This window comes from Dreissena polymorpha, chromosome 10 (assembly GCF_020536995.1).
Source record: "Dreissena polymorpha isolate Duluth1 chromosome 10, UMN_Dpol_1.0, whole genome shotgun sequence".
In the NCBI taxonomy this organism is placed as follows: Eukaryota; Metazoa; Mollusca; class Bivalvia; order Myida; family Dreissenidae; genus Dreissena; species Dreissena polymorpha.
The window spans coordinates 18357728-18371348 of NC_068364.1; the positions used below are offsets into that span (position 1 = coordinate 18357728).

A 13621-nucleotide genomic window follows, 5' to 3' on the forward strand; every position below is an offset into this window, starting at 1 on the left:
TTCTGTTCGTTGAGATAAGGTAAACTAGGTTACTGGTTTAGTATGTAAATTCGGACAGTACGTAAGTCGGACACACGTAATAACTCACTCAATTCCGATGAAATTTGACAATTTTTGGTGAAAAGGCGAGTACATTCATTGATACATTTTTAATGGTGTTGCATCATTTAAGCGCTTTATTTGCATGTGTCCGACTTTATAATTTTAGAACAGGAAATCCACAGTTTTTTTTTAATGGAAATGCTCATCAAGTGTCCAATGTTTATTACTCGACTACTCGTAGGGTGAATCCGTGAAAAGTCGGACAGTTGACAGTAAAACACATAATAAACTATCCAATTACAGACTTGAAATCCCCAGTAACACGCATTTAGCGACACATAGCCATTCACTTTGAACAAATACATTTGTACAGTATGTACATGGACACCGTTTACGTAAACACAAAATCAATGATGTACTGGTACTTTTTGTTCTTTTTAGAGCACACATGGCTGTTTTCTAGTAAGAGTAGGCTAATTTATTGCCATTTTTGTCATTTGGTAGTGGAAACTTCAAGTGTGTATACAAATGACTGTAGTTTACCATCCCTTTAAATTATCTTAGAGGATATTACCTTGTAGTTTACAATTTGAGTCATTGTTTTTCTCATGGCCTTTGATTGAAGTGGCACATTTTATAGTCTTTAAATTGGCGCACAGTTCATTTCTGCAATCTGCGATTGCATTCTGCAGTTTAATTATTTAGCCAGGGCTCAACACTAACAGTGGTCTGTTGACCCGGGGTCAGTAAAAAATAGGGAGGACCAGTGAAACTAGAAATTTGGTTGATCCGTCGGACCAGTTAAAAATCCTGGCCGGCTTATTGTTAAATACTGGTGGAAAGCCGTTTTCATTAATAAAACAACTTTATTTGTTCATAATAAACCGATAATTTCATCATATTTTTTGGGCCTACTCGAGACTGGGATGAAAAATAGCAACATATTGGAAATTCCAATTTTCCTAGATGCCCCAATGACAAAAACCTGTTGTCGGATCAAAAAATCGATTTGCATTCCGCAAATGTCTCTGGACTTCGCCGTGATCGATACAAAATTCAAAGCGTTTGGATTGAGAAATTAACAAAATGGTATTTATTATTTTGAAAAAGCAGCAATCAGTCTTCGAAATTAGCACACGCCTTGCCCGTGGCGAGTAAAATTACTGCCGGGCACATACAAAAATTCACGTTTGTGGCCCGCCGGGCATGTAAATTATTGAAGCCGATTGACAGTTTATAAAAAAAATCGTAAGCGGTTCTTGATATTTGCAGATCTATTTTTCAATTTTGCGAACAAACACCTTGCCGTAAGTTGTAAAACAATGAAATTCGATTGGTTTAACAACACGCACCTGCTTGCACACGTCATCGTTGTTGTTTTTGACCGATGCAGTTCGGTCACATTCGGTTCTTATCGACGGTTTCTCTAGACATTAATCGAGAAGATGCTTTTTGAATCGATCATTTCAATCAAGTAATACGCTTCCGTTTTTGTCAATGTAAACAAAAAATTAATGTCATTGTCGACATAGAGGCTATGCAGTATCTTAGGTATGTTGATGGGGCTAAACCCGATAAAGCACTTCCAAAATAATAATTTGACAATGATTTGAGAAAAAGGAAGCCAAGAAAGGATGCGAGGACACCAGAGAACGCTCTTTTCAAGAGCACTGGTGTAACGATCGACCGTCTTAATTTTAGTGACTGATTAGATGTAATTGTATTCACTACGATTGAAACAAATGTTCTGCTTTACTATGTGTAGCATGTAAGTGTTAAAATGTTTTGATTTGTTATAATTTTGGTTAAAAAAGTTTGGGCATGTAAAAAATATGTTGGGCATGTAAAAATTCTTAAGTTACTGGCCCGACTGGCATGTAACTTTTCAAAGCTTATTTCGAAGACTGAGCAATAATCAGCATGTATTGATCTTAGTACCATCAGAATATACTTTGTTTACCGTGCAAATTTACACTGGAGAGCGCCGAATAATGTTTTGATATTGCCGGAGAATAAATGTGCGTATTTTCAAGATAACAAATTTTCACGATGTGGAATTTCATTCTGGGGGTGGTTGAACCTGTTACCTCCGCCTAAAAACCCTAAAACTAATGAAGAGAAGCTTGAAGTACAGCAATTTTGAAAAGGACGAGAGATATTTCAGTAGATAGTATAGTTTTCTTTTTATAAATGCACAATACATTGTGGATAGTCCGGAAAGTTAATTGAAATGTAGGTAAAATAACATAGATATTGTCGGACCACTTAAAATCTTGGAGGACCAGTAATTTCTGAAAGCTGGTGGTCCTTTGGGTCAGTAGGTAAAAAGTAAGTGTCAAGCCCTGATTGCTGTGTGTTCAACGCTAACAAAAACAAGTATGAACTATTTTTCGAAAACCCATGCGCTCGAGTTAGCAAATCGACCAATCATAAAAAAAATTTAAGTTAACATCGCTCAGTGATCTATTTTTAGAAAGGTATAGTGACAAATTGTAAACAGAATAAACTTGCGTCATAAATTAAACATTTTAATTCAAGATTAAAATTTGCCAATTGGCATTTTATTTACAGTTGGCTTTCGGTCAACTACTTACTTTTAAAATGGTTGTTCAATGAAAGGTTTGGTTGCCCGACCATTGGTTTTTATTATCATACAGTTTTTGCCTTGTTAGGCTGAAAGAAGGGTTTATGTCTGGGAGGGTTTTTTTCCGGATACCCAGTAACTTGTAAGGATGGGCAATTGAAATTGTGATTTTATATAATTATATTCCTAACAGGTTGTGAACAGTATTCATTCTTGTAACTTCACAAACAGTCTTCACGCTAACTATAAGCCCGACAGCCCAGGACTGGTTAAATGTTAATCGGGCTACTAGAAATTAATAATTTATATAGTCGGGCTATTGGATTCTGTTTCCAATAAAGCATCATAATTCGGGCTAGTGGTTAAAATATATTACCGTGATGACTGTTCACAAATAATTTATGGTGGAAACAGTTACAATTAAATTTTGTTTTTATTTCAGTGTTTGTGTGCGGTTGTATTCATGCAGCCAGAGCTAATCCAGGTAAACTGGAGTAGCGATGAAGAACTGGTACAAGTAAGGTGGTCAGACTCCGATTCTGGGGACCCAGTGAATTGTTCTATGACCACATTACAAGACATTACAGGATCTGCTGACTGTGCTGTGACAGATAGCGAACAAGTACAGCGCGATGAGGAATATTTAGACATTTGGGATAGTGATGAAAGCTTAATGTTTTTGTCTTCTACAGATTCTGAACATGACATCGAACAGGTTTTAGCTAAGCCGAAAAAGAAAACAGAAAACAAGTACATTCAAAGTAAGTACAGTACAACTTTGAGGGAAATTTTGCCAGGCTTTTTTGAAATTTTAGCATGTGCGTTTGTTTAATAGTGAATTTTGTCAATTTTTTACCAGTTTGGAGCTGTTTCTCAGTAACTATTGCATAGAAGGGGAAAATGTATGCTCACTTTGCGTTGTTTTTTCCCATTGTCAGTGTTGAATTCGACATCTAAGGCTTCCGAAATAGTAATGGGTCAGAAATTGGCATCGCTTAAGTAGTTGTTTTAACTTTTGATTTTGATGATTTTTGTTGCCCTAGTCCCTTAAAATTCAATAATTAATACTATCCCAATAAAAAACTAATAAAAATATGTTTCAGATTTAGACAAAAATGTGCCATAAACCCACACATTACAACGTTATTGCTAAAACTAATTTAAGGAACTTAAAAAAAAATTCTTAGCCTTTCTGTTTACATTCTAAAACACCAGTCTTAATGCTAGAAAATAACCATTTGTTATGCCTTGGTTTTAACATTTGTTTTCAGGTGAGGTAAAGTCAGAAGGAAGAATGAAATTAAAAGCATTGAAGTTTCTTAGTATTAAGACAGCGCTTACCACACCCTGCTATTGTGGAAAACGGTGTATTATGCAGTTGAATATTAATTCTGTCCGTGATATTCGTGAAAAATTCTGGCATAATCCAAAATTGACTAGGATAACACTGCTGAAAGCATCATATAAAAAATCTGAAAAAGTCGGAAAATACAGGTACTTTTCAGTACAGTCTAAAAAACAAGAAATACAATTATGTACAAAAGCATTTTTGGCTGCATTGAGAGTTAACAAGAATACATTAACTACAGTTGCTGATATGTGCATGAATAACAAGGAAGCTCCAACTGGGAAATCTCCACGTAACTGGGACAAGAGCACTCTACTTTTGATTGCTTGGCTGGAGGATTACTTCAGATTCATGGCGAAAGAATGCCTCACCGAAACGAGATTGTGATGCCATATGGAACAGTGAAAAGTCATATTTATGAACAATACAAAATGGATGTGGAAAATCCAGTGAGCAAAAGCCAGTTCTACAAGAAATGGATTGACAGCTTCCAGTTTGTTAAAACGAAAAAGGTAAAATAATGTGTTTTTGTGGGTTACAAACACTTTTATGCTGATATGACGTTTTTAAACTACAAAGTCATGTACCTGCGTTAGTTGTAATACATGTAATTTGGCATCGTCAAATTAGAATCTATAGCTATATGTGTTTTTATAACAGCTGTCACATAATGAATCTTGTGTTGAGTATATCCTTTGAATGTCTGCAGCATTTGTTACAAGGTGTAACACAATATACATGTAACCTTTTTTTTGTCAGTTACTAGATATAATAATATACAGTTGAATCAGATTCTCTCGAGGTCAACGACAAAGGTCAAATATATGGGGGACATAGTGTTTTACAAACACATCTGGTTAAAATTTAAAAATGAAAAAATATGCTACACAATCAAAAACTTAACTATATTACATTAAATATGTTTTAGAATGAGGCACACATGTACAATAGGCGAAAACGCATACATAGAAAGGATATTGCTTCAAAAAATTAACTAGAAAAAGTAGAATTTAAGATTTTCTCTAAAAACTTTCTGGAATGCCAGCCCTGGTGAAAACACCATTTCATTGCCTCTGTATCTTGAAAGAGCCTGGCCTTTCTTAATTCTTTCTCAGCTGTTAACCCTTACAATGCGGGAACCGAATTTTTAAGGCCTTTGCAAACAGTTTGGATCCAGATGAGACGCCACAGAACGTGGCGTCTCATCAGGATCCAAACTGTTTGCTATTCTGATAGTATTCTTTGAAAAAAAATCGAAGAAAATGCGAATTTTAGAAATTCAGCAGACGACATTTTAGCAGACGACAAATTTCCCAGCATGCAAAGGGTTAAACTGTTACAGTGTAAAACGACAATTTTCATGGACTTTTCTAAGACTTAAAACCTTCATTGTGATGTATCAGAAAGGATACTCCAAAAAGGCATTGGTAATTTATTTTCAGGAATTTATTTTTGAAATGGGTTGTAAACAACAACAAAAATGAATCAGTTATCTGGAGCTGTGTAACATAAGCAGTGATCGATGTATGTTTCAGACCAACAGCTTCAGCAAATGTACAACTTGTGTGACATTAGAAAGGCTAATGAGCAAAACCACCTCTTTCGAGATGCGTGCTTTCTACAAGAAAAAGAAAGAAGAGCATAATATTCGTCAAATGTAATTTATGTATTTTCATTTCTTTTATTTTTCATTTAATTTTGTAACCAAATCTTTAATGAATTACTCCCTTACAAACATGGTAAGAAGCATTTCTAAAGTTCAGAATGCAAATCAGACTGTGTATTATTAGGGGAAAGATTAATGACCAGAAAAATTTACTGGGTGCTGCTAGATTGAAAATTATAAAAAGGTTCACGGTGAAAATTTTGGACTAACATTGACAATTTCTTGCAGGGTGCAGCATCCTCCAATTTTGCTCTATATCTTTCCCTAAGGCTTATTTTATATAACCACTGGTAATTAGTAAAATTTATTCAGTTAATCAAGCTCATTGACTTTTATCTTAAATTGAAAGGACCTTTAAGCCCCATTAATCCTACATATGTATTGATATCCCAAATTCACCTTTACTTATTGAACATAAATATGTAGTTTTATAAATGTTTTTAAACATTCAAAGTGAAATAGGTAGAAAGGTGCTATATCCTGCATATTTTTGTTTCCTGCATACTGCCCATTAATGATGGTAAACAAAGAAATGATATACATCTTTCAAATTTAATTTAATTTTGCCTATTAAATGTTTGATGTCAAAAGAAACAGATGCACTTAAAACTATTAACTATTTGCAACTTCAAAGCTCTTATTTAATGATATCCAGGTTAGAAAGGAAGTACTATTACAACAAAAAAGACCAGGCACAACGCAATCCAAGCCAGCACATGTCCATAATTATCGATGGTATGGATCAAGGTTGGTATTTAAAGTGTCCATACACTTTAATTTTGACAGGAGCAGTTTGAAAATCCTAACTAGTCATAAAACATATTCCCAAGTTCCAGTGTTCTGCCTTTGACGGGGCCTTGTTACAATGGCAAAAACAATTATTTGTCCTGACCCGATTTCTAAAAATAGGTCACCATAATAAGGATTTCTAAACATTACAATGAATGAATTTTTTGTTGAATGTGTAAACTGTAACAGAACAAAATCTTTCATTTTGTATTATGCCATTATAAAAAATAATTCCCATTATTTTGAAGAAAAAGCCTTTAACTATAGGCTATATAGAGTTTTAAATGTGCATTTCTTTCTCCATGCATATATACATGTTAACCTTTTCCATAATTATATATATATATATATATGTCATAGAGGATATTTGTTGGATTCCGTGTAAGATTGCATTATATTTCATGAGTGGTCACCGAAACAATATTTTCACAAGTGAAAATAACGAGTTTCTGTTACAACCCATGAAATATATATTACGATCTTACACTTTGAAATATATAGTATTATGATTTGTCATTAGTAAATCATGTTGTTGTTCTCTTGTTTTTTTTTACGCTCTTTCACTGAAAAGCATGAAATACTGTAATTAATTTAATTTCCTGTCCAGACTTTTTTACTACATCCACAGTTGCACACAGGATACAATGGTACCAAAAAGGAAAGCTTTACATAATATGTGATTTAATTTTTTATATAACAAACATACAAACAGTTGTTTTTTAAATTTTTATTGCATAAATCTATTCTCTATTTTTTACAGCAAAGACCAATTTGCCACATTTTGCTGGGAGGAACCCAAAGGTAGGATAAAGGAGGTTTTGTGCCTTCGGTGGTAATCTTTTTGGCTCACACCTGTGTGTCGTACTCTGTGTGTCTTAAGCTTTCAATTTTCTTTACAGAATGTTACCCATAAAAAGGGCATATAAACAGTTTGTATGGTATATTTTTTTCTGAAATAAATGTTTATCCTATTACCAAACGAAAACCAATAGTATAACAAGTGATCGTATGAATATGAGCTGTGAACTATAAATATTTTTAGACTATGGTTTCCAATCTTTATTTTTGGAACAATATATATTTCAATGTGATGTCATAGCAAATGATTATGTTTGAAGTAAACAAATACTATAAGCAAAATTGGGACACCAGCGTTATTTTTTAGAATTAAGTATTTTTACTCTTTTTGAACGATAAACACCACAAAATAATGGGATAAATAGAATATCATGTGAGTGTTGGAAAGAGATCAAGTTTATCATGCTCGGCTCAAAAATTTTGTAGCACTCTGAAAGTCTAGCACTACATGTTTCTCATCCTATAAACTTGATCTCTATCCGACAGTTACATAATATTCTATATATACATTAAAAAGCATTTATTTAATGAGTTCCTAAAATACATATCTTGCCATTCAACCATTGATGCAAAATTTATTAATTTATATTTAAAGTTGTCTCTAGGACACTTGCGGCGCTTAAAAAAACAAAAATAGTGAATAGTTGTTACTTAGTATTATATTGTGGTGGTACGCTAGCAAATTTTGTTAAGTTCAGGTCAAGAATTATGAGTTTGATTGAAACTAAAGGCTTTTTATTTGGCAGGTGATAACAATTAATCAAATATGCTGTTAAGTTTTAGGAGACGAAATACACAAACAAGATTCAGTATTTTGTTTGTTTTTGATTTCCAAATTTAAATGATGTATTGTGCAAGATTTTGTAACTGTTATGTGAAAAATTACAGAATCTGCATGCAGTGGATCTTCTGCATACTCATGTCACTGGAGTGCTAAGTCACGGGCATGGAGGGTTTCATGCCTATGTGGACATTAATGAATATCCTCATGATCCCAACTTGACAATCAACATCATACTTAAAGAGCTACTACGTCAAGCCAAGGCAAATGTGAGTAATGTTTGTGCACATGTTATCTTACATAATTATACTTGGAAGACAAAAATTGTAAGCAGGCCATTCAAGCACCTACATTTCTGAAAATAACCAAAGCCCTTGACACTAATGAAATACCACATGATGGCTTTTTTGGTAAAGATGGTGATAGTACAGTCAGTATTTTCAGGGGTCTCAATCTCTGGTTTTTGGGGTTTAAATAAGGCCATATTTCCCCAGCAAAAAGTATACAGTTCCCCCATTTCAGATAAAAATGCAAGACAATTGAATGCCCTAGACCCAGAATTGTCAAGTTCAAGTTCAAAATGTTTCAAACTAAATAAAATTGATAGATAAGTGTTAACTGTTAATAGATTGTAGTAAAAAGGACAAATTAAGTGATTAAAACAAATATTGTAATGTTTCTTATGTTTTGGTTGAAATTCTCCTATGGAAAATGATGCCTGATTTCGCCCGCCTCGGTGTTCCCCCAAACCAGAGTGAGACCCCTGGTTTTATGAATTTGTATAGAGGATTATAAATTCTTGCTTAGGTTGGTTAATAGGATAGATAACATCAGAATACGAGTCATACAAAAAGCATTAGTATGATAACACATTTTCGCCAGACTAGCTATATTTGTGTATGATCATGTGATATAAACACTGACCATCTTACTTTTATTGTTTTCCCTATGTTGTAGTTTTACTTGTTGTTTACTCTAGAGAACAACACTATTGTGCAATAATTTTGTGGATGTTTTATTCCAGAACAACTTCCTGCCTCCAAATTTGTTTATCCAAGCAGACAACTGTTGGAGGGAAAATAAGAACCGTTATGTATTTGCATTTCTGGAATTGTTAGTGGCAGAACAGGTTTTCCATGAGGTGAGTGTTGATTTCAAAGATCACAGTGTCTGTTTTACGACAGTCTTTCTTAAGGATGAGTATTCAAATAATTTCATTTTCATTAACTTGATTATTTGAATATTCATGTGCACTACTTACAATTATTCAACCTCTGTAGCATGATTTAGTAGAAATGCTTATTATGCCCCCCTTCGAAGAAAACGTATTCACACAATGGCTGCTACTACAACTTATAGCCCATATAGGGGGCATGCATGTTTTACAAACAGCCCTTGTTTACCAGGTAATCGATAACGTCGCGGAAACACGTCTATTCAGGGAATCGATAGGGATCGTAAAAGCATGTATCTATCAGGGAAAGGATAGTTACTATAACTAATTAACTTTAGACATGTTATTGTTGCCAACTACTGTGTATCATATATATCACTAAAACATGATAGTTTTGAATCCTGCAATGTTTGTTTTCAAAATTATGGAATTGCATCTTTTTGGCTTTTATTTCAGGTAACATTTTTGTAGCCTTAACATATAAATTATTTATATTTGATTATTAAATGAATAGTTTTTCTTAGTATTATTCCATCTTGTAGTTTATGCATTTTTTTCAAATAAAATTATGATAAAACTTGGGAAAGGCATTATCTTGTTCAGCCATTGTCGACTTTATTGACTGAAGGTATTTGATTTGTCGGATTTGATAATCATATATTATATTTCAGGTTCATATGTCCTTCCTTATTGTTGGCCACCACGCATGAAGACATTGATGCAAAATTTAGTGAGGTGTCCAGGCTGTTAAATACTAAAGATGCTGAATATTTTGATGACTTTTTAAACGTTTTGAAAAATGCAGAGCGTATCACACAATTATTTGATGTTAAGTCATGGATTGAGGGTGATTTGAACAAAGCTGACCACATCACCCAACCTTTGCACTTTAAATTTGTTTCTGTGGACGGTGGTGTAAAAGTGTTTTATAAAGGGGTTCAATCTCAGCCGTGGTCAGCCCTTAATGGGAACTTTTTGAATAAAGCCCCAAGTGGAAAGCCAGAAATATTGAAGCCAAATTTTAGTAAAATTGAAATAGATAAAAATGTTAAACAAATTAAAGCTCTGAAACTAATTTTCAAAAGCAGGATAGTACACAAAAGTGGCTAGACTTTTACGAATCGCTCAATTCCAACATGGACAGTTTAGATTCTGGAGTACCGGTATTTCCTTTAACACTGCTACCAAGACAACCTATAAGGCAGTCCTTTCCACCAGGACAAGGAATGGTTCCTGAAGTTCGTGAACTGATTGAAAAGGAAAACAGACAGCCATTGGTGAGCTTTTCTACAGTAAGGTCATATATTGTTAGCTAACCTGAGCTCACCGTACTCAGGGTATAAATTTCCCCCCCAACTGATTTGATAATCATCCATATTGCATTTCTAGCATATAGTATATACTCTGAGAATATACATGTTGAGTTTTGTAAATCTTAATCAACCACTCGGCTAATCTTAATGAAACTTGGCAGGAATGTTCTTTGCATAACTCATATTACCATGGAAATGGATAGGTTTCCTTATATGTATATAGTAACATCTAGAGCTTAGAGCTCTAATATTTGGCATGAAACATCATATGATGAACCTAAACAGTAAACAAGAATGTTAAAATTATGCCTCTTGGGTCGGAATTTGCCCCATACCAGGGGCCAAATGTTTTTTCCTTAAATGTATATAGTGAAAAGTTAAAAAAACTTCTCTTAAATATTAAAACTAAAGCTTTGATATTTGACATTAAACATCGTCTGGAATACCTCTACCAATATTGTTCAAATTATGCCTTTAAGGGTAAAAATTGGCCCAACCCTGAAGGCAAATATGTTTTCCTATATGTATATTGTAAAAACTTCTTCCCTGAAACCACAATGCCAAGAGCTTGGATATTTGCTTTCAAACATGGGCTGATGGACCCTTACAATATGTAATTTGTAAAACAGTATGAGATACATGTATAATAATAAATACAATATTGAGGTGTAATTTGTATAATTCAAGGTACAGATAAAAAAGCGAAAAAACTGGAGACGAAGCTTCTGACCTCAGGGTTGCCAAAAAGAAGAGTAAATATATATGATATTTATTATTATCATAAATCTTGAAAATATCATTAAAGTTATCTTTTTACATTCGTTATAGAGTTGAAATTCATTTGTTATGTATTTAGTTTGAATTTGACAGGATCAGGAAGAACAAACTTAAGTTTAAGTATGTTTTACAGTAAAAATGTGACAATAAAATAATTATGAACATTATTTCATAAAAAATTTGTTTCTACTTATCCTAATCAAACCCATCTGTAGAAAATTATTGTGTATTTTTAGTGTACATGTAATCCATATGAAAATATTCCATTGAAACATTTCAGATGATAACACTTCTGGTGGGAAAGGGTTTGGCAAAAGGAAGAGAAGATTTATATATGGTTTGTATATTGCTCTTTTTTTTCTTTGAACATATAATGGTTTTTATAAGAAATAAGTAATAATAGTATTAAAACTGATTAATATTAAAGGGGCCTTTTCACAGATTTTGGCATGTTTTGTAGTTTGTCTTTAAGTGCTTTATATTGATAAATGTAAACACTGGATCTAAAAAGCTCAAGTAAAAATCAAGAATAAAATTTAAAAAAAAGGAAAAAAAGTAGCCCCCATCAGGGCTCGAACCAGTAACCCCCAGAGTCCTGGAGTAAATGGGATATGGGAATCACGACCGTCCATCTGTCCCAAGGAGCATAAGTTTGTCATTTATAAAGCGAAATTCCTTAAACTTGGTACAAAAGATCCTCATCATTAGACTGTGTATGCTTAAATACCAGTTCCCTACCTCCAAGGTCAATGTCACTATTATAGGTCAAATGTCTATATATAGTACAATGCTGCATCCTGTTTGTGTCCAGAGCATAACTTAGTCATGTATTGAGTGAATTTTATTAAACTTGGCACAAATATTTTCAATCGTGTGTCGCTCTTTCTGTTGCCTAAATCTAGTGGAAGACAAGGTAAGGTTAACTTTCATCCATTTTTTTAAAAACGGAATTCCCATGCCTTGAAGGAACACAACTTGAATGATATTTTCTCGCAAAATAAACTCGATACTGCAACTAGTGTTCTACAGATATTAAAGCATTAATTAAGCCTTTATATGTTTTGTTAACATTTCTTGTATTCTCACGTTTTCAGCTTTTCAAGGTTTAAAAATGCATTTGTTTGAAGTATTGTTGAGTAGCCTATTAGGCATTTAAAATAAAAATAAATTATTCTACAGCTTGATTTTCAGTACGTTACAGGACGGCATATAGTGATTGCACTGTCCGTCCGTTCATATGTCTGTCCGTCACACTTGCGTTAAAGTGATATTATGGGCATCTAACAGTTAATAGGTGTCTATCGCAACCGTTGTTTATTTTTGGTGTTTTCACTTCATATATACTTAGATTTGTTAATGCAGCATCAACATGCTAAAACAATATCCCTGAAAGAGAAAAAATAATGCATTTGAATTAAATTGAATATAAACTGTACTTTCGTTTGACAACTGGTCATGCTTGTACGATGTGTACCTAAATTTAGTTTTAGTGCAGATTCGTTCATACGACACAAAGACACAATTTTGTTTTACGGATGGCTTACAGGACTGGGTGAGTCACGTAAGATATCGAATATAAAATATATTTTTAATAACAACTGGTAGCAAGATGAGTTGCAGATAATTGGTCAGTAACTTCATTTTAAGTAACTTGTTTGACCTGTTAATTCTTTTCAGCTCAATTCAACAGTGAAAATGCCCATAATATCGCTTAAAGGTTTCGAAAAATGCTCATAACTTGTATGTCGCTCAGATGTAACCTTTATAATTGGTATGCATTGTATATGGACAAGGCCTTTCCATACGCACACAAATTTTGACCCCTTTGACCTTGACATTAAACTTAGGGTCCGCTTTTAGGTTCAAACTCTGCCTTTAGGGTTTTGAAAAAGCGTTTTTTGGGGGCATATGTCTGATGGAGAAGCTCTTGTTTTTGTTTGGCATTGATATGTGGTTTGTTTATTTAAGACACAACACTGTGCAGATCACGACTGGTCATGATTACAGATGAAGAAAGGAAGAAACATCTGTGGATAAAATTCTTGATGGACCTGTATACTTCATTTATGCAGTATATGCACATCTGGTTGCTCATTTTTGTATGTGTTCTGCTGCCTTTTTGAAGGATATATTTTGTTTATTTTAAGGTTATTGCAAGAACTTCTGCGTCAATCTTTACTAGAACACATGGGTTTTTCCACCCAGAGTTTCATTTTATGGTGAAATTGGATCAGTCAATTAATTTTGTTTTAGCAAATATACGTCTCTGGTGCAAAAATAAGACACTAT

The 13621-nt window shown here is 33.6% G+C and overlaps 1 protein-coding gene and 1 long non-coding RNA gene across 2 annotated transcripts; both read left to right on the forward strand.

Moving 5' to 3' along the window:
• The first annotated feature begins 3089 nt into the window (after positions 1–3089).
• Positions 3090–9952, forward strand: LOC127848953 (uncharacterized). Its single transcript, XM_052381678.1, has 9 exons — positions 3090–3387; positions 3898–3902; positions 4322–4486; positions 5510–5631; positions 6296–6387; positions 7190–7230; positions 8176–8337; positions 9093–9209; positions 9914–9952. The coding sequence occupies exons 1-9, from the start codon at positions 3090–3092 to the stop codon at positions 9950–9952; spliced, it is 1041 nt and encodes a 346-aa protein (XP_052237638.1).
• On the forward strand, positions 9950–13413 carry LOC127848361 (uncharacterized). Its single transcript, XR_008034465.1, has 4 exons — positions 9950–10519; positions 11243–11307; positions 11613–11669; positions 13301–13413. It is a non-coding gene; the product is annotated as an uncharacterized LOC127848361 (long non-coding RNA).
• The last annotated feature ends 208 nt before the right edge of the window (positions 13414–13621 follow it).